Source organism: Macaca fascicularis, chromosome 6, assembly GCF_037993035.2.
Source record: "Macaca fascicularis isolate 582-1 chromosome 6, T2T-MFA8v1.1".
Lineage (NCBI taxonomy): Eukaryota > Metazoa > Chordata > Mammalia > Primates > Cercopithecidae > Macaca > Macaca fascicularis.
In genome coordinates, this window is record NC_088380.1 from 46,024,495 (window position 1) to 46,051,081 (window position 26,587).

General features: G+C 34.7%; 1 protein-coding gene across 2 annotated transcripts in view; it reads right to left on the bottom strand.

The window, feature by feature from the left end:
• Positions 1 to 26,587, bottom strand: part of HCN1 (hyperpolarization activated cyclic nucleotide gated potassium channel 1) — a 439,910-nt gene that overhangs the window by 182,262 nt on the left and 231,061 nt on the right. Inside the window, exon 3 of one of the 2 annotated variants that reach the window (XM_005556858.5) lies at positions 20,873 to 21,034. The exons of the other annotated variant lie outside the window; for it this stretch is intronic. Coding sequence (XP_005556915.1) covers positions 20,873 to 21,034 — 162 coding nt within the window. The remainder of the gene's footprint in view (positions 1 to 20,872; positions 21,035 to 26,587) is intronic. 2 annotated transcript variants of the gene reach the window in all.

A 26,587-nucleotide genomic window follows, 5' to 3' on the forward strand; every position in this document is an offset into this window, starting at 1 on the left:
TCAATCTGCACCTTAGGGTGTGGGGAAAGAAAACATTCGCTCAACCAGTTATTAACTTAACTTAGTTCTACAGTGTGTTAGTCCAAATATTTCATATCAGAAAGCAACTTGTAGAAACATTTGCATAAGTACATATGCTAGTCCTAAGGTTCATCTCAAAAAGGGGGAGGTGTTTGGTATATGTCCTTAGCAAGGTTTTCAACAAGATTTTTCCCATCATAATATCATATATATATATTTATGACACATATATATATGAGAGAGAGAAAGAAAGGCTAATTTATTATGACTTGTTTCGTTAAACTAGAGCTTTCTCTGACCATGCAACACAAAAGAGAACATTTTGTGATTCACTCCATGTTTTTTATAAATTATAAAGATATTATGGTGAATTTCAAACTTTTCCTACACAAGTTTCATAATTACCAAATCACATGTGAGATAATTATCATTATCTCCCAAATAATTTATTTTATAATTTGGTATATAATCTTACTTTGTAAATTCATACATCATTTTCATATTCTATGGAAAAACAGTTCTTTCATCATTTTAATTGTTTATTAAAGATCCTGTGCAATCAGTTCATCATTTTTCTCTAACATATGAACATTTTAAGTTGCAATTCACATGAGCCAGGGGATTGAACTCATTTGGAATACCAAAGTATTGTCTTGGAGTTCAATTTCTCTGGACTTTATTCCAGTCTATTCAGTTTAAAATATTTCACCTTGATAAAAGACATTATTAAACAAGAACGAAAGTATTCCACTAACATTCTGTCATTTATTATTCTGTGGATCCCAAATGGAGGGTTTATTCACTTCCTGGTCCTTGCTCCACCTATTACTAAATTCCATTAATGTTTCTCTCATTCTAAATGTTCTTTGAAACTATACTTATGGGTTCAGAACATTTTGTAGAGTATTCTGTAGGTGGTAGCAAAATAAAAACAAAGTTTTACATTCAAATACTATTGGTTTCTTTAGCCAGGTTTATGCATTATTAACTTTTTCTTTTTCTGCCATTGTTCTCTTAATATTTCTAGGTGTACAGTACATCTGCTTGTACTCTCGGCTACCTGAAATTATTATATTTTGAAATGACAGGAATATATACCAATACATAGATAGGGAATATCAACTCTAACTCACACACAAATACAACTATTAATAATAGCTTTTGCGTATTGACTTGAGAAGTATAATAAAAATTGTTGGTCAGGCACGGTGGCTCATGCCTGTGATGCCAGCACTTTGAGAGGCCGAGGCTAATGGATCACTTGAGGTCAGGAATTCTGAGACTAGCCTGGCCAACATGGGAAAACCCTGTTTTCACTAAAAATACAAAAGTTAGCCAGCTGTGGTGGCCCATGCATATAGTCCCAGTTACTTGGGAGGCTGACACATGAGAATTGCTTGAGCCCAGGAGGTTGCAGTGAGCCGAGATCACACCACTGCTTTCCAGCCTGGGTGATGGAGTGACCTGTCTCAAATAAAATAGTTTTATTTAATTGGCATATATAAGCACCTTTATTTACTTCAAAATTCTGTGAAGTAATTATGATTATTATCCCCACATTACAGATGAAGAAACCAAGGTACAAATATGTTAAGTCACTTGTCCAAGGTCACATAGCTAGAATAAGAGAACCAGTAGAGGAATCTAAATAATCTAGTTCCAGGACTTGATTATGCTTAACCACTTCACAATACCACTTCTCATATTTTGTTTAACATTACTTGCATGATTCTTATCAGATTTTGATCACTTAACTGTAACCAACAAATTCAATTTTTGTTGAAGTAGATTCTTGTCATTTCTCCTATGCTTTTTATTGTCAACTAGGCAAGTCAAGAACTCATCAGTCTTCTGCTTTAAGGAGATTAAATTTCCCATCTCTTTTTCAGTTCTAAGGTGTGCTCTAAACCCACTTCCATTTTACTACTTTGGGACCTTCTACTATGCTGCTGTTAATAATACTTCTTCATTAATGTTTCTTTCTTTTGTTTTTTGTTTTTTTTTTTTCCTCCTTTACTTCAACCTTCCCAGCCTGCTAGATTTCCACATAGTGTGCACCCACATGACACCTGGTTTCCTCCAATGAGGTCAATTTCTTTTTTAAAAAATGTATCTCAATAATAAATTCTAGTCCCACAAATTTTATGATTTCCTTTAGAATATGTATCATTCTGCCGTACTTATGCATAATAATATTGAAATTCTAAGAACATAAGCTTTTTTTTCTTTTTTTTTCTTTTTCTTTTTTGAGACGGAGTCTCGTGCTCTGTCCCCCAGGCTGGAGTGCAGCGGTGCGATCTCGGCTCACTGCAAGCGCTGCCTCCTGGGTTCACGCCATTCTCCTGCCTCAGCTTCCTGAGTAGCTGGGACTACAGGCGCCCGCCACCACGCCCAGCTAATTTTTGTATTTTTAGTAGAGACGGGGTTTCATCGTGTTAGCCAGGATGGTCTCGATCTCCTGACCTCGTGATCTGCCCGCCTCAGCCTCCCCAAATGCTGGGATTACAGGCGTGAGCCACCGCACCCAGCCGAACATAAGTTTATTTATGGTTATCTTTCAAACTGTTGCCTAAAGAGAGGTTTTGATAAGCTTCATATTATTTCTGTTTATTTCAGTAGCTAACTTATCAACTGATTAAAGATAAACTCCCATTTTTAAATTAAAAACAAAGAAATTGAAGCAAAGTTTGATTTTACCCAATCATCTGGACCTTAATATATGAGTATATGATTTCTATATTCAAAAATTGATGGAAAATAGAAGGTAGTACAAGTAAGGAGACTGTAGTCTTAGTTCCAGTTCTGTCACCAGCTTTCTGATTGAGTTTTATAGAAAATTTGAAAGTCCTTTCCTAATTCATAATTTATTCACAATCTTGGTGATTATGTATAAAAGTACTTTTAAAAAGTATTTATGACACTATGATTAATGAGTTATTTATTAATCACTTAATACAGACAATTTGCTTCACATGGCTGTGAACAGATACCGCAAAATTGCTAGACAAATAAATAAGCAAAATAAATAGTAATGAATTGCATGTACTAAATATTAGATATATAGGAGCAGTTCCTATATAGGAATGATTGTAATAGTAGTTGGTAGAATTACGTCCATAAGCTTATATTGTTTACTTTCTGGACAAGAAATAAAAGATCTTAATAAGAATGTAGCTCAGAAAAATAAATTGTGTTAGGATCTCAAACAACACATGGTTATGATAAAGGTTACAAGTTTTATCTCCTTTGGAAGAAATAGGGCTGGCTTCAATACCACCTAGTGACAATGGTGAATGGTCTCAATGGCAAAAAACAGCCTGGAGGAGAAAAGACAATCTGCTTTTATTTTATTAGCTATTTGGCTTCTATCTCCTACTTCTATTCCTTTTTTCATTCTTCTGTAAGATAATGTGTTTATTCTACTTTGGTTTCATCAAATTTTGAGATAATTTAATTCCCGTACAACACTAAACCACCATGGAAATTAACTTGTTCATACAATGACTTTGAATACAAATTAAATGATAGAGAAATACATTAAAAAACTTTAGAGCATGACATTCTCATAAGTATTAGCATATAAACTGTCTCTACATCTCTCATTTATAAGGTTTCTATTTTAACATGATCCTCTGCATAAAAATCTGTATTCATTTAAATTTCTTTTTAATATTTTTCAAAAGAGCTACTTATTAAAAAGTTCTGATCTCTTGGCAAAATCAGAACAGAAAAATATAAATAAATAATAACACTGATGAATGAAAGGGAAAGGTGCCCCTCAGGAGAATGATTTACGTTAAATGTTACAGATTAATACATTTTTGTTTGATGTGCCTAATATTTACTGATTACAGGCACATGATAAATTTCTTTTCTTTTTCCTTAAGAAGTGATAACTCAGTCGAGGACAGAATTATAAAAGTTGTAGACTAAATGTAATTATAAATAAATGGCACATTAATGCTCACTTTTAGCTTGGGAGCAATGGGGAGATAATAATGCCCACCATTGGGGAGGCACCCAAGATGGCCTAATAGGAACAGCTCCAGCCTCCAGCTCCCAGCCAGAGTGACAGAAGATGGGTGATTTCAGCATTTTCAACTGAGGTACCAGGTTTGTCTCACTGGGGTGTGTCAGAGAGTCAGTGCTGGTCAGCGGGGGCAGCCCAACCAGCCAGAGCTGAAGCAGGGCGAGGTATCGCCTCACCTGGGAAGCACAAGGGGGAAGGGAATTCCTTTTCCTAGCCAAGAGAAACTGAGACACACAACACCTGGAAAATCGGGTAACTCCCACCCTAATACTGCGCTTTACCAAGGGTCTTAGCAAATGGCACATCAGGTGATTATATCCAACACCTGGCCTGGAGGGTCGCACGCCCACAGAGTCTCCGTCATTGCTAGCACAGCACTCTGAGATCTAACTGCAAGGCTGCAGCGAGGCTGGGGGAGGGGCGCCCACCATTGCTGAGGCTTAAGTAGGTAAACAAAGCCCCCTAGAAGCTCGAATTGGGTGGAGCCCACTGCAGCTCAAGAAGGCCTGCCTGCCTCTGTAGACTCCACCTCTGGGGACAGAGCATAGCTAACCAAAAAGCCGCAGAAACCTCTACAGATGTAAATGTCCCTGTCTGACAGCTTTGAAGAGAGCAGTGGTTCTCCCAGCAAAGAAATTGAGATCTGAGAATGAACAGACTGCCTGCTCAAGTGGGTCCCTGACTCCTGAGTAGACTAACTGGGAGACATCCCCCACTAGGTGCAGACCGACACCTCACACCTCACACCTCACATGGCTGGGCATACCTCTGAGACGAAGTTTTCAGAGCAAGAATCAAACACAAACACTCGCTGTTCAGCAATATTCTACCTTGTGCAGCCTCCGCTGCTGATACCCAGGCAAACAGGGTCTGCATTGCACCTCAAGCAAACTCCAACAGACCTGCAGCTGAGGGTCCTGACTGTTAGAAGGAAAACTTAACAAACAGAATGGACACCCACACCAAAACCCCATCAGTACGTCACCAACATCAAACACCAAAGGCAGATAAAATCACAAAGATGGGGAAAAAGCAGTGCAGAAAAGCTGGAAATACAAAAAATCAGAGCACATCTCCCCCTCCAAAGGAACACACCTCATCGCCAGCAATGGAACAAAGCTGGACAGAGAATGACTTTGACGAGTTGAGAGAAGAAGGCTTCCGTCAATCAAACTTCTCAGAGCTAAAGGAGGAACTACATTCCCAGAGCAAAGAAACTAAAAACCTTGAAAAAGAATGGAAGAATGGATAAGTAGAACCATCAATGCAGAGAAGACCATAAACGAACTGATAGAGATGAAAATCATAACATGAGAACTACAGGACAAATGCACAAGCTTCAGTAACTGATTCAGTCAACTGGAAGAAAGAGTATCAGTGATTGAAGATCAAATGAATGAAATGAAGTGAAAAGAGAAATGTAGAGAAAAAAGAGTAAAAATAAATGAACAAAGCCTCCAAGAAATATGGGATTACGTGAAAAGACCAAATCTACGTCTGATTGTTGTGCCTGAAAGTGACGGGGAAAATGGAACCAAGTTGGAAAACACTCTGCTGGATATCATACAGGAGAAATTCCCCAACCTAGTAAGGCAGGCCAACAATCAAATTCAGGAAACACAGAGAATGCCACGAAGATACTCCTCGAGAAGAGCAACTCCAAGACACATAATTGTCAGATTCACCAAAGTTGAAATGAAGGAAAAAATATTAAGGGTAGCCAGAGAGAAAGGTCGGGTTACCCACAAGGGAAGCCCATCAGACTAACAGTGGAACTCTCGGCAGAAACTCTACAAGCCAGAAGAGAGTGGGAGCCAATATTCAACATTCTTAAAGAAAAGAATTTTAAACCCAGAATTTCATATCCAGCCAAACTAAGTTTCATAAGTGAAGGAGAAATAGAATCCTTTAGAGACAAGCAAATGCTTAGAGATTTGGTCACCACCAGGCCTGCCCTACAAGAGATCCTGAAGGAAGCACTAAACATGGAAAGCAATAACCAGTACCAGTCATTGCAAAAACATGCCAAAATATAAAGACCATCGATGCTAGGAAGAAACTGGATCAACTAATGAGCAAAATAACCAGCTAATATCATAACGACAGGATCAAGTTCACACATAACAATATTAACCTTAAATGTAAATGGACTAAATGGTCCAATTAAAAGACACAGACTGGCAAATTGGATAAAGAGTCGAGACCCATCAGTTTGCTGTATTCAGGAGGCCCATCGCACATGCAGAGACACACATAGGCTCAAAATACAGGGACGGAGGAAGATCTACCAAGCAAATGGAAAACACAAAAAAGCAGGGGTTGCAATACTACTCTCTGATAAAACAGACTTTAAGCCATCAAAGATTAAAAGAGACAAGAAGGTCATTACATAATGGTAAAGGGATCAATTCATTAGGAAGAGCTAACTATCTTAAATATATATGCACCCAATACAGGAGCACCCAGATTCATAAAGCAAGTCCTTAGAGACTTACAAAGAGACTTAGACTCCCATACAATAATAATGGGAGACTTCAACACCCCACTGTCAACATTAGACAGATCAATGAGACACAAAGTTAACAAGGATATCCAGGAATTGAACTAAACTCTGCACCAAGCGGACCTAATAGACATCTACAGAACTCTCCACCCCGAATAAACATAATATACATTCTTCTCAGCACCACATCAAACTCATTTCAAATCTGACCACATAGTTGAAAGTAAAGCACTCCTCAGCAAACGTAAAAGAACAGAAATTATACCAAACTGTCTCTCAGACCACAGTGCAATCAAAGTAGAAATCAGGACTAAGAAACTCAATCAAAACCGCTCAACTACGTGGAAACTGAACAACCTGTTCTTGAGTGACTAATGGGTACATAACGAAATGGAAGCGGAAATAAAGATGCTCTTTGAAATCAATGAGAACAAAGATACAACATACCAGAATCTCTGGGACACATTTAAAGCAGTGTGTAGAGGGAAATTTATAGCACTAAATGCACACAAGGGAAAGCTGGGAAGATCTAAAATTGACACCGTAACATCACAATTAAAAGAACTAGAGAAGAAAGAGCAAACACATTCAAAAGCTAGCAGAAGGCAAGAAATAACTAAAATCAGAGCAGAAGTGAAGGAGATAGAGACATACAAAACCCTCCAAAAAATCAATGAATCCAGGAGCTGGTTTTTTGAAAAGATCAACAAAATTGATAGACCGCTGGCAAGATGAATAAAGAAGAAAAGAGAGAAGAATCAAATAGACACAATAACAAATGATAAAGGGGATATCACCACCGACCCCACAGAAATACAAACTACCATCAGAGAATACTATAAACACCTCTATGCAAATAAACTAGAAAATCTAGAAGAAATGGATAATATCCTGGACACTTACAGTCTCCCAAGACTAAACCAGGAAGGAGTTGAATCCCTGAATAGATCAATAGCAGGCTCTGAAATTGAGGCAATAATTAATAGCCTACCAACCAAAAAAAGTCCAGGACCAGACGGCTTCACAGCCGAATTCTACCAGAGGTACAAGGAGGAGCTGGTACCATTCCTTCTGAAACTACTACAATCAATAGAAAAAGAGGGAATCCTCCCTAACTCATTTTATGAGGCCAACATCATCTGATACCAAAGCCAGGCAGAGACACAACAAAAAAAAGAGAATTTTAGACCAATATCCCTGATGAACATCGATGCAAAAATCCTCAATAAAATACTGGCAAACTGAATCCAGCAGCACATCAAGAAGTTTATCCATCCTGACCAAGTGAGCTTCATCCCTGGGATGCAAGGCTGGTGCAACATATGCAAATCAGGAAACACAATCCAGCATGTAAACAGAACCAAAGACAGAAACCACATGATTATCTCAATAAATGAAGAAAAGGCCTTTGACAAAATTCAACAGCCATTCATGCTAAAAACTCCCAATAAATTCGTTATTGATGTAATGTATCTCAAAATAATAAGAGCTATTATGACAAACCCACAGCCAATATCCTACTGAATGGGCAAAAACTGGAAGCATCTCCTCTGAAAACTCCACAAGACAATGCCCTCTCTCACCACTCCTATTCAACTTAGTGTTGGATGTTCTGGCTAGGGCAATCAGGGAAGAGAAAGAAATCAAGGGTGTTCAGTTAGGAAAAGAAGAAGTCAAATTGTCCCTGTTTGCAGATGACATGATTGTATATTTAGAAAACCCCATTGTCTCAGCCCAAAATCTCCTTAAACTGATAAGCAAATTCAGCAAAGTCTCAGGATACAAAATTAATGTGCAAAAATCACAAGCATTCTTATACACCAGTAACAGACAAACAGAGAGCCAAATCATGAATGAACTCCCATTCACAATAGCTTCAAAGAGAATAAAATACCTAGGAATCCAACTTACAAGGGATGTAAAGAACTTCTTCAAGGAGAACTACAAACCACTGCTCAGTGAAATAAAAGAGGACACAACCAAATGGAAGAACATACCATACTCATGGATAGCAAGAATCAATATCATGAAAATGGCCACACTGCCCAAGGTAATTTATAGATTCAATGCCACCCCCATTAAGCTACCAATGATTGTCCTCACAGAATTGGAAAAAAAACTGCTTTAAAGTTTATATGGAACCAAAAAAGACCCCGCATTGCCAAGACAATCCTAAGCCAAATGAACAAAGCTGGAGGCATCACGCTACCTGACTTCAAACTATACTACAAGGCTACAGTAACCAAAACAGCATGGTACTGGTACCAAACACAGATATAGACCAATGGAACAGAAAAGAGCCCTCAGAAATAATACCACACATATACAGCCATCTGATCTTTGACAAACCTGAGAGAAACAAGAAATGGGGAAAGGATTCCCTATTTAATAAATGGTGCTGGGAAAATTGGCTAGCCATAAGTAGAAAGCTGAAACTGGATCCTTTCCTTACTCCTTATACGAAAATTAATTCAAGATGGATTACAGACTTAAATGTTAGACCTAAACCATAAAAACCCTAGAAGAAAACCTAGGGAATACCATTCAGGACATAGGCATGGGCAAGGACTTCATGTCTAAAACACCAAAAGCAATAGCAACAGAATCCAAAATTGACAAATGGGATCTAATTAAACTAAAGAGCTTATGCACAGCAAAGGAAACTACCATCAGAGTGAACAGGCAACCTACAGAATGGGAGAAAATTTTTGCAATCTACTCATCTGACAAAGGGCTAATATCCAGAACCTACAAAGAACCCAAACAAATTTACAAGAAAAAAAAACAAACAACTCCATCAAAAAGTGGGCAAAGGATATGAACAGACACTTCTCAAAAGAAGACATTCACACAGCCAACAGACCCATGAAAAAATTCTCATCATCACTGGCCATCAGACAAATGCAAATCAAAACCACAGTGAGATACCATCTCACACCAGTTAGAATGGCAATCATTAAAAATTCAGGAAACAACAGGTGCTGGAGAGGATGTGGAGAAATAGGAACAGTTTTACATTGTTGGTGGGACTGTAAACTAGTTCAACCATTGTGGAAAACAGAGTGGTGATTCCTTGAGGATCCAGAACTAGAAATACCATTTGACCCAGCCATTCCATTACTGGGTTTATATCCAAAGGATTATAAATCATGCTGCTATAAAGACACATGCACATGTATGTTTATTCTGGCACTATTCACAATAGCAAAGACTTGGAATCAACCCAAATGTCCATCAGTGACAGACTGGATTAAGAAAGTGTGGCACATATACACCATGGAATACTATGCAGCCATAAAAAAGGATGAGTTCGTGTCCTTTGTAGGGACATGGATGCAGCTGGAAATCATCATTCTCAGCAAACTATCGCAAGGACAGAAAACCAAACACCACATGTTCTCACTCATAGGTGGGAATTGAACAATGAGATCACTTGGACACAGGAAAGGGAACATCGCACACCTGGGAGTATTGTGGGGAGCAGGGAGAGGGGAGGGATAGCATTAGGAGATACTCCTAATGTAAATGACGAGTTAATGGGTGCAGCACACCAACATGACGCATGTATACATATGTAACAAACCTGCATGCTGTGCACATGTACCCTAGAACTTAAAGTATAATTAAAAAAAAAAATGCCCACCATTGAAATGATATCTTTTTCTATTACATTATGATTTCATTGAACTCAGTAAAAATCTTTTTTTAAAAAGTGAATAAGTAGCTGACCTTAGGAAAAACAAAACATCAATTAAAAAAATCTGAAAAGGCACCCAAAGGACAAAAATATAGTTTCTGGAAAATTAAGAAGGTCAAATTCAATTATATCCACATTTTGTATGTTGTTAAAATTCAGTATTTTTCCACTAGAAGCCCTTCCCTATGTTGTAGGAATCAGGATTTTAGATTATCACATTGATCACAGTAGCAAAGGGTAGCACACAGTGATCTTTAAATACACATCATTTGCTTTGATGGACATTATAAGTAGATATTTTAAATAATATATATGCTACCTTTAGAATATAATTAGAGACCATTTTAAATGACTTTATGATATGCTCATGAAAACGCTATTGGAGTATAGAGAATATATTGTGATTCACTGCTACTTGTTTTTTGTAAATTACAAAGATATTATGGTAAATTCCAAACTTTCCCTACACAATTTTTATCATTACCAAGCTTATGCATGAGAATAAATGGTAACAGTCCACAGCTAGGTGTGCCTATTTCTCTATGCATAAAGTATAAGATATTGGATGTAGAACAGAACCAGGTATTGATTAACTCTTATTTGGATTGCAGCTGTTTTTCTGAGGCACGTAGCTAGGAAATACTAGAAGAGTGTTTAGTTTTGTTTTTTTGTTTTGTTTTGTTTTGCTTTTATTTTAGGTTCCGGAGTACATATGCAGGTTTTCTATACAGGAAAATGTTATGTCACAGGAGTTTGATACAGAGATTTTTTTTTTTTTTTTTTTTGGTCTCACAGGTAATAAGCATAGTACCCAGAATAAACTACATCTCTAAAAACAACAAACACTTCTCAAAAATGATGGGGTATATAAGATAATAAGTAGAGTACCCAATAGGTAGTTTTTCTATTCTCTCCCTCCTCTCACCCTCCACCCTCAAGTAGGCCTCACTGTCTGTTGTTCCCTAAAAGAGTATTTAAATGTTAATCATAATGGCCCTATGTCTAGACCCTCAAAGTTTAAAGAAAATGGTCCAATTAGTCTATTATATATTTTAAGATCTCATTTAATAAGTTGTTTACAGTGGTTGATACACTATAAGAATACATATATATAATAGTTGAAATAAGTTAAAGGTTTATCAGCCAAATTCATCATAGACATTACTCATTACTCCAGAATAAATTACGTCTCTAAAAACAACAAACACTTCTAAAAAATGATGGGGTATAAAATGGGGTTACAAAAATGTTCATGTTAGGTTTCAAAATGTGTCCCTCCTATCCTTTCTTATATCCCACATTTATCACATGGCTTTCTTCATGTCATTTCTGATTCTGTCATATATCTCTAGAGTAGCATAATTAGACTGGGGTATAAAGCAGAAGGGATAAAAATGAGATGGAACAGAAAAAGAGCAAAGTGTGGAGAGCCTTCCATTATGGGAAGCAACTATATAATCCTGTCTTGAAAATTATCTGAAAATAAGCAACTCAGCTTACATAATTCAAGTCTATGTAAGTCTCTTCTTTTTAAACAGATAATGATAACCTTGAACTCTCTGGAAAGAGAGAACGTTCATATTAATTGCCTGACATCCATATATCTGTGAGTTGAATAATAGAGTAGAAACCATTAGTCTGCTATTCCATTGATTTCCAGATTGAAGGCATTGTTACTATCTTATTTCAATCTGCATGAATTTAAAACAATATTTTTATGTGAAATGTAAATATATGAGAAGTTTAGAAAAAGCAAGATATTATAATTGTTTTTCTTTGCCAGATTTTTTTGAATTTATGACAGTAGTAAAAGGAAAAACCCTAAAACCCAACACACACATACAAAACACAATGACTTTTCACATGTTTTTCATATATATTCTGAGCTCTTCCAGCATTGCAGCCAATTCATAGTTGGTTTCTATTTAAATTGGCAATGGTTTATAAAAGATGAAGTTATCTGGGGCTCATGAAGTAGAATGGTATGGTGGGTCCATCCTTAATCCAAGGGGAAATACAGATTTTATAACCAGCTACCATACTGTCTCTGGCTTTATGAAAATGGAAAAACAATTCTCTGTTTCAGACTCTTTAAAATGGTAGTGAATGTATTTTTATTTATTTCCTTCAAAATAGGTGAGAATGTGTTATACATACATGAATACTATATTTGTGAAAGTCTCAACAACATTTAGAATAGCATGGATATAACGGAGAACTAAGTCTAGCAAATTAATCATTTTGGAGGAAATATTAGACAGCAAAATATGTTTTTTTCTTCAACTTTATCAGGTGCCACTTGTTAGATAAGGTAATTTCATGAATAGTGCTTCTTCTGCTATTTGTTGCTTAAAATTTAAGAGCCAGTCTATGTAAGAGGGAACAAAAAACATGTTTGAAACTTAAGGCTTGCTCTTCCACTGCTGAAGCAACTCAAGGTCAACATAGCCAATATATAATCTCATCAATATCCCGTATCCCTCTCTATGATGAAATTATAGCTCAATTTAAAATTTTCTGAAATACATATTTATTTGAAAACAAAATATCAGATTAGAGTTGATTTCCTTATGTCTTTCCTGTAAAAGAATTCACATCTCAGAAGGAAGAACACACTATGTGAACTCTTTCCCTTTTGTGATGAGGTCATGTTTCTATCCAATAGAGAGCAGTTGCCAGGCAGACTTTGCTAATGGGCAGAGACAGGACCGCAGAGGAGAACTGCAACACTCAGCAGGCTGCTGACCTACTTTATTATTATAACTCATAGGAACTACGAAGGCATTTTCTTTTTCCAGTAGAGCTACAGTGACTTGTCAGCAAATTAGTCACCCTTTGTTAGGTCTTAAAACAAAACAAAACAAACAAACAAAAAAATAACCTTCTGTTATGGCAGTACATTCTATTTTTTAAAAAGCATTAATACTATCAGAATAATACAATTTCTAAGCCATAGAAATTCAAATCCAAAATAGATTACTGAACCTCAAGAGAGGGGAGATATATTTTTAATTAAGATATTTTTTAGCCCATTTCTTCGTCATATTACTTTGGCTATGTCAATCAGTTATTATCTAAGTAGTTAAATGGGCTCTGTAAACAAAAAGTGAATCTATTTTAATTTTGCCCTTAAATAGTCGATAGAACAGCAATAGATAAAATAATTATCTAGGTTTATATATTCTTTTTTTTTTTTTTTTTTTTTTTTTTTTTTTTTTTTCTTTTTTGAGACGGAGTCTTGCTCAGTAGCCCAGGCTGGAGTTCGGTGGCGCGATCTCTGCTCACTGTAAGCTCCGCCTCCCGGGTTCACGTCATTCTCCTGCCTCAGCCTCCCGAGTAGCTGGGACTACAGGCGCCCGCCACTACGCCCAGCTAGTTTTTTGTATTTTTAATAGAGACGGGGTTTCACCGTGTTAGCCAGGATGGTCTCGATCTCCTGACCTCGTGATCCGCCGGTCTCGGCCTCCCAATAGGTTTATATATTCTAATTGTATATGAGAGCTTACATATGAATAATTCTTAATGCTTTTTTCCTCCAAATCATTTACATAAAATATCAATAAGTAGCTCTCTCTACTCTGCCCAGTCAGCACACATTTATTGGGGTGATTATAGTTTTTGAGCTAGAAGTGCCTGAAGTATCTTGATTCCCCACTCTGTTGAAGGTTCCTGATCTAAAGCCAAGTAATACTACTTGAAAAGAATGTCTCTCTATTTTGTGTGTCACTGGTCCTCGGTTTTTCATAGATTTTATTTCAATCCACAGAGGGCTACTACTAGAACACCAATGGGTGAATTAGAAAAAAGGCTGTACTCTCTGGGTATCTAAATTAGGGAGAGAAAATAGGCTTGCATGGCTTCATTTTCAAGGGAATACACTTTGGAGTAATTCACCAGCACTTGACCCATGCTGTTTGGGCAGTGTTAACATTTCAGAGCTCTCAATTCAAATTCCTATTAATAGATATGTCATATAATTTACCATTTCACTGGATTACAAATGTATTCATTGTTGAGCTTACATTTTGTGAAGTTTTATATAGTTTTCAGTATCCAGAAAAAATAGTTTGAATAAAAGCATGTTAGAATGTAAGCCTAATGAGGGCAGGGACTTTGTTTCATCCTCTACCATGTGTTCAGTGCCTAAAATAATATCTGGAACAAAGAAATACTCCATAGATCATTTAAATGAAAAAATAAATAATATACACAATTCATAGTTAAGAAGCTAAGTACAAGAAAGTCAAGTGACTTGTATAAAATCAGATGATTTAGTGGTTGAGGCAATTCTGATATGTATTTCTTTAAATTTAATTCTGCCAATTTCACCCCCTATGTTTCTGTACAAATGAGTTAGGATATGCTATGTTATGTGTGCGCTTCAAATTAAGACACGTTTCTGGAACTCAAAAAAGAAAAAAAAAAGAGTTGAGGGCAGTATAGCAGCTTTTCAATGCTTATACCTGTAAGTGAAATATACTGCTATTTATAGGTCACTAACTATTAATTAATAGCACAGACAGGCACCCATCTAACTGAAAGGCAGCTAGAAAATATGGAAAGCAGGTGGCTATTTGGTTGTTAGTAAGTGTCCCTGTCACATTGTTTCAAATAAAAGTAAAATAGAGTAACCTAGATTTTCCAATGGAATCTCTTTTTCTCTCCATATAAAATTTTACTAATTAGACCATTACAGATATTTTTTACATCATTTTTTTTCTCTGATATTGATAGATTGGTTCATGCATCTTAACTTTTTGGAAATTAATATATCTATAGATATGAAGAGAATGCAAGGCTTATTAATTTCGACTTCAGTAATTTAGAGTATGTCCATAAGTTCTAAATTCAGTAATTTAGAGTATGGTCAAGTGATTGATTACTTATCTTTGAAAAAAATAACTTGAGATGTACAAATCATTAAAACAAAAACTGTCCAAGGAAGAACACTTAAATGGATAATTGAATAATCAGTTTGCACATATTTTTAAAATGCTGCTGATAATAACCATTTTGATTATAAATAATATTTTACTTAGCAATACATGCAAAGTTGGTATAGGAGCTGTCTAGGATGCAGATACACGAAAGACCAATTGCCTACCCTGTAGAATAGCACTTATCAAAATTAAATAGTGCACAGATTCCTTCAAATCACAACAAATGAATCATTACAATGAAATACCCTTGAGTTGGGTTAAATTATTTTGATCATAATGTTACTCAAATAAATACAAGTATAAAACTAAAACAAACATAATTTTACAAATCAAATACTAACAAAATAACAAATCAACAAATACATCTTAATGTAAATTTACTGTGATGAGTAATGCTGTTTTGCTAAAACCAGGTAGGTGCATACAATGTAAATGTAATGCTGTAATGCCAGTTTTTGGAGATTGAGTGATTTTATACAGTATTCTACAACTGAGTGCTATGGAATGACTAATTCGGTTATCCAAGTTTTTCTTCATTTTGACAATGGTTAAAATGTTGTACAGGATTTAATATGTTATTAATCCTTCAATTGGTATAAATGCATCATTTATTTGTTATGCTCATAAACCAGAAGTATTTGATGTAACATCTCATGACACAACATGCTCCAACTACAAAAGCATATCCAGATTCCATATGTATGACATTCAGATAATCCTAAATTCATAACATGCTATGTTAAAACCTTCAAAATTATTACTAACATGTAACCAAACATTTATAAGATTGCTAGTAGGAAACATGGACTCCCTGACAGTAAACCTATAGACTTTAATTAAAGAAAGATTGCTCTAGGAATGTACTGTTTAGCTGAAAATCCTTCTTTATCTGTTCTATAAAGTCATTCCCTAGGTTATATCAGATATTTGAGATTCAGTTCAAAATTAATATGCAAGTTAACAAGCATCATTTATTTTCTTATATTCTTAAAATGAATATTTCATACTTGTAATTTTAACAAAAAACCATTACTCCCAATCTCGTTTATAATGATTTAATGTAATTTTAGTGTTGTATACCTAAACACATAGTCACAAAATGTCATGGGATTAAACTAATCTTATTAGAAAGCAATTATCTGCCATATCCAAGATTTTCATTCAGTTAGAATTCTATAATTCAGACTTATTTCTTGAATGAAACAAAAACAAATAATATAAACACAAAGCAAAGCTACTTCCTGTTCATGTTGTGTTTTGCTAGTTAGTATCTCCTTCCTGGTAAATTTAAGTAGCCTGCACTTTTAGTCCACTTTCCGTTGTTATAACAAAATACCACAGATGGGTAATTTATAATGAACAGAAATTTATTTAGCTCACGGTCCTGGAGGCTGGGATACCCAAGGTCTTTTAAAGTTTCATGTGGTGAGAGCCTTTGGGCTGTCCCTTACCATAGCATAAGGAAAGAAGGGTGAAAGGGCCAGCAATCACATGTGAAAGTGAGCTGGAGATAGCCGAACTTATTTTTATAACTAACCTCCTTCTCCAATAACAATTTTAATCTGTTCATGAGGTCAGTTTGCTCTTTGTGTAATCACCTCTTACTAGACCTTGCATCCCAACACTTCTGCAGTGGGGATTAGGTTTTCAACACATGAAGTTGGAAGGATACATTTAAACCATAGCACCCAGGATGGTTAGTGATTGAATTTTTAAAAATAATATTTGAATAAAAACTTTAATGAGCAATATAGCAAGATTGCAAAGGAATTCACTGAGAGGAACTGAACCTACTTTTATGGAATTATAATATAGGAATAGATATATTAAACAAATTATCAACACTACAGTTACAGATATAGTATAATTACAGCATTGACTTTGAGTTTCTCCTCATCTAGCTAGTGGGATACAGATAAAAGCATGGGTATAAATGCAGATACAGGTAAGGAGGATATAAATATATACTAATTAATATTTAAGAATAAAACTCATTTAGTGATGGAAGGAAGCAATGAAGAAGAAATAATAAACATAAAGAATTTGTTAGACCCACTAATCTTTATCATAAATAATTTAGAATCAGAGTCCAATGTCATAGCATGTTTGTCAAGCCCAAACCCAAGACAGACGAGTACATTCCTGCATATATCTTGACCTGGCTTTCTTAATTTTTTGATTTTGCAACTTGATTTTGGTTTTCTACATCTCACAAAAGATCAATCTTGCCACTTTTTAGTGTCAGAGCTCAAACGTTAATTTTAACGTGATTTTCTACTGCAATTGGAGTGCTTTAACTAATACGTTTTGTCTCTTTATTACTACCTTCCTTAACTGTTCTTTATAATGTATGCTGCACAAAACCTTCCAACATGGTTTAGAGTAGAAATTACGGAGTCAGATATGTAAGCATTCTACTCTTAGTTCTATAATCTAGCTGTGTGACACTGACTATTCATTTAACTTCTAAAAACTTTAGTTTTCCTAACCAAACAGTGGGGCAAAATAATGTTTACCTCATTCAGTTGCTGTGTGGACCAAATAAGATAGCATCCTTCAAAGCACAGAGTTTTGTATATATTAAGTGTTAAATAAATGCAGGGTGCTTTTGTTTTTATATCGGATTTTCACTTTTCCATTATAACTCTTTGTGCATAAATATACTTTGCTTTTTGTTATTGCAATAAACGATTTACCAGAACTCCATAGCTTTAGAATGGAAAACAGTATCTTCAAGGTCAAATGATATTATAAGGATTCTCTGTTGATTCAAAAATGGTCTTTTTTAATGGTTATTTCCTTCGCATCGCTATTATACACAATATAAATTAGGCCAGGCATGATGGCTCATGCCTGTAATCCCAGCACATTGGGAGGCCAAGGTGGGAGCATCACTTGACGCCAGGAGTTTAAGACCAGTCTTGGCAACATAGCAAGACCCCATCTCAAAAAATAATAAAATAAGTTATGGCTTTTATATTTGAACATACATGATGGTTTCCTTCTCTCTACATTAGAGTTACACATGGAAATAATGTTAAATAAGCACAAAAGAAAATAAAAACCAATTTCATATGTAAGTCTGCAGCCAAAAAAAAAAAAGCCAAGAAGGGAATTGCAAATTCTGGAAGGATATTTTGTGTAATGTCAGGATACAAAAAAAGGTGGAAGGTTGGGCTATGTTGGAATAAACATACTACACACACATACCACACACACACCAACACACACATTTGAGCACATATAGACATGTTAAAAAAAATAATCCAGAATTTTTTTCAATAAATGCATTATCATCAGATATATTAAATAGTATATTGCCTTATAATTATACTACCATACGTACTTTATAGACATTCCAAAATAGTTATTTTACTATTTCTATGATGATAATTGGTATTTTTCTGAAAGACACATAGGAAAAATGTAAAATAATAAATTTTTACCAAATTAAATATTGGTTGGTGCCAATGAATCATCTTTTGGCAGTAGTGCTAATGTTTTTATACTATCCTCTCAGTCAGTAGCCAGACTATAGAGCTATTGCCTTTTCTTCTACTGAAAAATATCATTATTACTATTTTTCCATATACTTTACTCCTTCAAAGATAAGTAAAGTGACAGATCTATAATCAAGTAGACATCACAGGTTTGAAAAATGAGCTAACCAAACTACTGCTTACTTTGTTATTTAGTTATTGAAACTACCATATAGAATATTTCTCAAATAAACTTTCAATGATAAGTGACTAAATCACAACAAATTAATGTGTCAGGTACTATTCTAGGCACTTTCTATGGTCTGAATGTGACTCCCAAAATTCATGTGTTAGAAGCTTAATCCAAAATACAACAATGTTGGGAGGTGGGGCCTAATAAAGGTGTTTAGGTCATGATTGCTTTGCTCTCATAAATGGATTAAAGAAGGCTTTCGGAAGTGTGTTCCTGTCTTTCCACCTTCTGCCATGTGAAGGATAGATTTTTCTTCTCTGGAGGACATAGCAGCATGGTGTCATCTTAGATATAGAAATTGAACCTGCTGGCACCTTCATCTTGGACTCTCCAGGCTCCAGAGCAGTGAGAAATAAATTTCTGTTTTTATAAATTACTCAGTCCGTAGTATTCTATTATAGCAGCACAAAATAAACCAAGACACCACTGGAAATAAAGGACAGACGAGAACAGACATTACATTCTCGTGTAGGGAACACAGAAAAATATAAATAACAAATAAGAGTGTATGTCTCTCTCTTTCTCTTTGTGTGTGTGTGTGTGTATGTGTGTGTGTGTGTATCTGTGTGTGTGTTGCTAAATGCCTTTATTATTAACATATAAACCAGTGGAATAATATAAAAGATAAGGTGGTCAGGAAAGCTCTCTGTGATTTAGTGATATACAAGCAAAATTAATGAAGGTGAGATCTAAGTAAATATAATAAATATCAGGCCAAATATCAATGAAAGCATAGAAAAGGTAGAAAGAAACAGGAAGGAAGGAAGGAACGAAGGAAGGAAGGAAGGAAGGAAGGAAGGAAGGAAGGAAGGAAGGAAGGAAGGAAGGAGAAAAATAGGGAAGAAGACAGAAAAGGAAGAAAAGAAGACAATGCATCATAACTTTCAATGTAAACCGCCTTTTTTTTTTTTTTTTTTTTTCCCCAAATAGAAAGCCTGTGCTACAATCATTAGGAATCTTCGGTGTCCATGTCATTTCTACAAAAATAAGCCAAAAAATCAATAGTAGAACAGTTTGAAAAAAGAGAGTATTTGATTTATACCTAAGGGAAAAGTGTAAAAATCTCATAAAATTAAAGTACCATAAAATGTCACATATCAAAGAGGGCTATTCACAGTTAAACAATGTTTTATTAAGTAAAAATGTAATTAAAATGTAATGCAGGAAGAAAATATGGGAACTTACACAAAAAGAACAAATATTTGTGAACACATACGTGAGTGTGTATAAATATATATAGAGAGATTTATAGATATATCTACTAAAATATTCACAGTTCTTTTAATTCTTTTGCGAGTGTTGAGTGTTGCGCTACATAGATCAAAACATATCTTCTTAAAATTACATAGGAATATACCTAGCTATTTAAATCAAATTTATATTTTGTAGATTTTTAAATATTTACATATCTTTCAGAGGTAAGTTTAAAGCCTACCTTTTCCACGAAGTTTTCCTTATTTTCCCTAGCAAAAAGTAAGTATCTGAAACTTCACTTCACTTCATACATATTTAATCTATATCTATGCTGATGTACCTACCTTTGCATGTTTTACAATCCCTAAAAGTGTATGTCTTGAACATAATGAATGCTTTCAAATGTTGACGAAATAAGGAGTTATTCTAAGCCACAGGCATTTTTGAAAGAATGCTGTGCCATGGTCATATTTTGTGATTGTACCTTTGAAATAAGATATGCCTCAGTATACACAGAATAAAATATATAAAAGTAGATGTTGTAACATATACGTACTCAGGAACATAGTCAATAGGTAAAATTTAGTTGTAACCACCCCCCACAAACATAACATCTGATTTTATATTCATAGAAGCAAAATCAAGTTGTCTGTAAATATTTATAGAGGAGAAATCAGATCATTGTAACATAATTACTTAAAAGGTTTTGGCACAACGTTGAAAAGTCAGAGTGTAAAACAATACAAATTACTTACAACCATTTCATTTAAAGACACCCAGCAATCTGGTGGGAAGTCCTGCAGTAGTGGTACTAAGAACTGAAGACAACCATCCCAGTGACACAGGAGCAGCATCATGCCGATGAGATTAAAAATTCTCACCACTGCACTGGCAAGATCATACGTCATGTGGAATATCTGTTGACCAAAATATAAAATCAATTCTTATAATCAATTTTTTAGAAAAATCAAGCATACTACTGATAGTAGGAATTGATGTTGTGTAGTGTAAGTATTGATTTAATAAAAATATGGGAATAACTTGCAGAAATAGAAACAGACTACATTTCTTTATTTTTACAATAAGGTTGACACTCCACTTTATGAATATTAAAGCCAACTATGTTTCATGAACAACAGAGATAGCATGAATATATAAATGTATGTATTAAAGAACATCAATGTTGCCAGAAGTTTTTCTTTATTGTTCTTTTGCATATTTTAGCAAAGCTACTTTAAAATAAGGTAGCAAAATTTACAAATGATGGGTAACTTCTACTGTGCTTCTCATCCCTTGTTATATTAATAGATTTGTTGAAAGACAAAGAAAATACGCAAGGGCTGAAAATCATATGCCAAAGGAGTTCAGCTGCAAAATATGAAGTAATACTTATAATAAGTTATGGTTGAAGTATAGCTATGTGAGTGGAGATATTTCTTTAATTGTGGATACTGAACATAAATAGAAGCCTTTGAGATAAAGGCTACCTGGATTTGATTTAAAAACAATCATGTAACACTTTTAAAAATCATAACTGTTTCCATAAACTTTTTGTATTTTTATGGTACACGCTTTACTTTTCAGTCACACTGATTGTATTTTCATGAAATTCAATATGGTAGGTTAGATTATTTCAGAAAACCCAAACATCGTGACAAATCAACATAATCCATCAAAATTTTACAAATCGAAACAAATATGCATCTTTACATCTGTAACTATTCATTTTTTTTTCTAGAATTTACAAGAAATAGATTCAGAATGTGAGTCCTTTCTTTAGCAGTTTATTGTACTCTCTAACTGACTGCTAAAATAGTTTCTACTTATATTTTACCTAGTCTAGAATAGCAAAACCCACTTGGGAGCAGACCTACATTGTAGAATTAAGTTTTGTTATAATTGTTAAAGAATTACTGCATTAATAAATACAATTAAATATAAGTAAGTACATATACACACAATAACTTCAGATATTTAGAATCACTTTTTGTATGAATCACCAAAAGAATGGTGTGTTTTTGAAGTAACAAGGCAAACTTGTATTGAAAAATTATCCAAAAAATGTAAAGAAAACAAAAAACTACGTTTGGTTTTAGAAATGATATATCTGTAAGAAAACATCTATAATTCTTAAAATACACATACTGAACTACACAGAGTTAAAATGACAGGGCATCTGTGATTTTGCTTTTATAAAATAACCAAATCTGTCTTTAATTAAATGTTTTTCAGTTTGATATTTTTCTAAGAGCATTAATTCTTTCTTTAAACAATCTTTTTGAGGTAGTAATTATAGTGAGCAAAAAGATTATTTTTCCTGAGAATATACACACTGTTCTGAATACTTTTTAAAAAGAAAGTTGGCGGTTCTAGATTTTAACAGCAATAGATCACATATTTTGATATTCAGACAGCTATACACACAACTTCTTTTGTAGCATTAAGAATTTTATTTTTCTGTAAGCTACTTTTTATTTTGGTTTTAAATTTGGAAAACCCACAGAAACATCTTTTTGATATTATTCCCTCTGATATTTCTTGGTCACTGAATACATAAATAGAAACTCTACTAACAATTTCATCAATAATTTCTTATTAAAATTATATACTAAAACATAATTTAAAAAAAGCTTTTACTGATAAAGTTGGAAAAAGTCATCATGGACTTAGATTTTTTTGTTGTTGTTTAGTAACAGAATTTATATTTATATCTTAATATTTCCTGAGGAAATGATTCAAGATGTCTTATGGGTAGAGACTATGTTTTGCGGGGAAATAGTGTTAAGTTGCAGAACATAAAGTTCTGGAAAAACCAGGAAACATATCACCTTTCAGCCCAATTATTTGAAGCAACTAATATCTATCTGAAAATATGACAAAATCTACAAATTGTAAGTATACAGGCAGCGACCATGATTCAATTATCAGGCTTTAGAGTGGAGTATGGAATGGTCTAGAGAACTAGCATCCATTCTTAGTAGAGCTGACTGGGGTTTTTGTTTGATTTTGCATTTTCTACCTCCTTTTGGGAAATTAGATTCTTTTCATGGGCTCTTAAGAGATAATTAAGATAAAATAATATGCTAAGTTATCAAATTCCTTTAAGAAAACCCTAATATCTCTAAAATGTTCTCCAGAGAAACAGGACCACTATTTTCATTGAGGAAGTTAATGGGGTTATCACATCAGTGATAACACATTAGAAACATTTTTTGTTTTGCTACTATGTATTTCCATGAACAAGATTCCATGAATAAGATAATGCCTAGATTCAAGCCTATCTGTTACCAAATAGTCATTCCCAATTCCATAATGTTAGCTAGTACTAGTTTCATACAGTAACTCTGTAATTTTTGGAGTACTCAATAAGAGCTCACATAATTAATTTTATAAACAGTCTCCCTTATGGACATTAATATTATGTGTTCAAAATCGATATCACTTTCGGAGCTATCCCAAAATTTAACTTTGGAGAAGGTACAAACAAGTTGGGTATTTTTACATTGGTTAATAGCAGAGGCAAATTTCAACTAATCAAACCCATATACCTTCATCTTTATTATCTAACTGATAAAAGAGCATATATAAAGTATATAATATTACTTGTTATGAATACGTGAATGTGTGCATTATCTCAGCCCGATCTCATTGTCTTTTGAACCCTTATAACTAAGATACTCTGGCAGGTATAATCATTACGTATGATCTGAATACTGAGATTAATGGCTCTGTTAAAACTTTACTCCAGAAAGATCTGGAATGAGAAGTCTACTTCCTTATGGAGCTCACACATCTGTAGATAGTCAGGTTAACCAAAGAAGGAAGCATCTGATCTAACTTATGCATAGCCACAACTTATTATTAATAAGGACAGCTTGTAGGATAAATCTAAATGTGACTTCATTCACCGTACTAATCAAATGGCTAACACTATTGATTAATATTTTCAGTTTTTCTTCATCTATAGGGTGGACATTCTTAAGTAATAAATTTCCATATCAATCAATTGTCTTGGTGCTACTGCATGAAAACTTGACTGTTTGCAAAATGGCACCATGAATGACACTCAGTAAACCGTTACTAAATGAATGAATGAGAGAGTTGAAAGGGTTTAATAACATAAATAACCTTTTATGGTGTTAAGAGTATAACGCTTTGCTTCTGTATCTTAAACAATGGGATTAAACAAACAAACAAAAATCTTCATTATTATTTTCCATCTTCTAAGTAATCTGACTTGAAACCTGACTTGAGGGCTCAGGGCTGAGGTAACAGAAAGAAAGGCTCTTTTCACTGACTAGCAATACACTTTCAAGTTACTTTCAAGGGGCATTTATAGGAGTCAACTGAAAAAAAAATGTAATTAAAATAAGTTTTTCGGCCAGGTGCGGGGGCTCACGCCTGTAATCCTAGCACTTTGGGAGGCCGAGGCAGGCAGGTCACAAGGTCAGGAGTTCAAGACCAGCCTGGCCAATGTGGTGAACCCTTGTTTCTACCAAAAATGCAAAAATTAGCCGGGTGTGGTGGTGGGCGCCTGTAGTCCCAGCTACTCAGAAGGCTGAGGTAGGAGAATTGCTTGAACCCGGGAGGTGGAGGTTGCAGTGAGTCGAGATTGTGCCACTGCACTCCATCCTGGGTGACACAGCAAGACTTTGACGCCAAAAAAAAAAAAAAAAAAAAAAGTTTTTAAACAACTCTTTAATCTTATTTCTACCATATCTAGACTATGAACAATATATTTGGAAGACACTGTGCTTTACATTTGTTCAGCTCAGGACATTGTGCTGTTCATGTGACCTTAATAAGAGGAAAGATCTGGTCACAAATTCTCATTGAACTTTTTTTATATTATAGTTTTAGAATTTTATCTAGTTGGAGTCCAATACTTCCAGACAAGATAACTAATTAACTTTCTAAAACTGAAAAATGCTCTACGATATTTTAAGTAAGAATCCCAAATTCTACCCTAATATTTGCAGAATTGTTCATCATAAGGGTAATTTTTTGTAATATTTTCCCAGGAGCAATGTTTATTTCATCCTGTTTTTAAAAGGTCATTCTAAACTGCACTATACAACAGATATCCATAAATAAGCTGAATTCTTTTAAAATGCTTCCATATTATTTCTTGATGAACTGGATTCATCAGTCTTTCAATCTAATAGCTTGTATATAAAACTAGTGACCTTAATCTATGCTTAATTATTTGTTCTACTTTGTTTTCCTTAACCAAAACACTATCAAAAATAATTGAAGACTTCTTATATTGTGTATTAAACTGTCTTTAGTCTTTGACTTTACAGACTGGGATCTGGGCTAGTTTGTGTGATCTTAATATTGATTCAAGACTTCTTAATATACCTTCATAAGTATCAAAGTAAGATTAAGAAAACGGGCCAAAAATGGCTCTCTTGACACAGAACATTGTTTTTAAAAAGGTGTAAAACAAGGTTGGATTCTTCTGTTTCTCTTTATAAATTGGCACCTGCACGACTTATAGTTTTTAGATGGAGTATAAACATACCATCCTGACACAAAATAAAAAAAAAAAATAGATACTCAGATTCAGTTTTACTGCTAACATATATTCAGGGCTCAATATGTGATCGTCCTAATCAATGGTAAAATAAATACTTTAAAAGCCCTATTATACTTCTGCAATTCTTGCCCTGAAAGTCATTCAGGTCATCTTTCCATGCTTTAGGTGCAAAGTGTAGAAGGTTTTACTTCATATGAGAGAATAACACTCTTCACAGTAATCTCTTTTAACACTGACCAATGACTGCAGTCATTGGATGAATCTTATCAGTCCCTGTTTTAACTAGGATTTTATTCGGACTGAGAATACTTTAACATTTAAAAGGTCAACCATCTGGACATCTCAAAACTATCAGCTTCTGTCCATAGTCTAAAAGCAATAATCCACTCTTCAGCCTCCTCCAAGTATTGTCCCATTCTCATGCTCTTGGGTGCTTTTCACTTGGATTCTTCTTTCCACTATTCCTTCCAAAACTCCTCCTACACAACCAATTAACTATCAAATACCCTCAGCCACCTCATGAAATGCTTTCTCTATTTCTCTGCTTTTACTGAGACTTAAGATTCTTCCCACCACCTTCCCCTCACCAAAGACACAACTTTTCTGGTAGCTTTCTCAAAGTTTGTTCACTTCTTTCAAACCCCAATGTCTTAGGTTCTGATGTGAGTGCCCTCATTTCCTCACTGCCCTCTGACACCGTCACACATTATTTGTCAAGCTATATAAAAAATTTATTTTCTTAATATTCATTCTATTTGCCTACACTACTCATAATTTTGCTCATTTCTGGCATCAAACAACCTCCCAATGTCCACGTGCCACACATCTCCATTTATTAAGGGCTCTGTCCTTTTGCACTGCATTTTCTCTGAAAAAAATGTCAACTTCTGATTAATCACAACCACCACCTTCTATACCTAAGCTTGGGAAG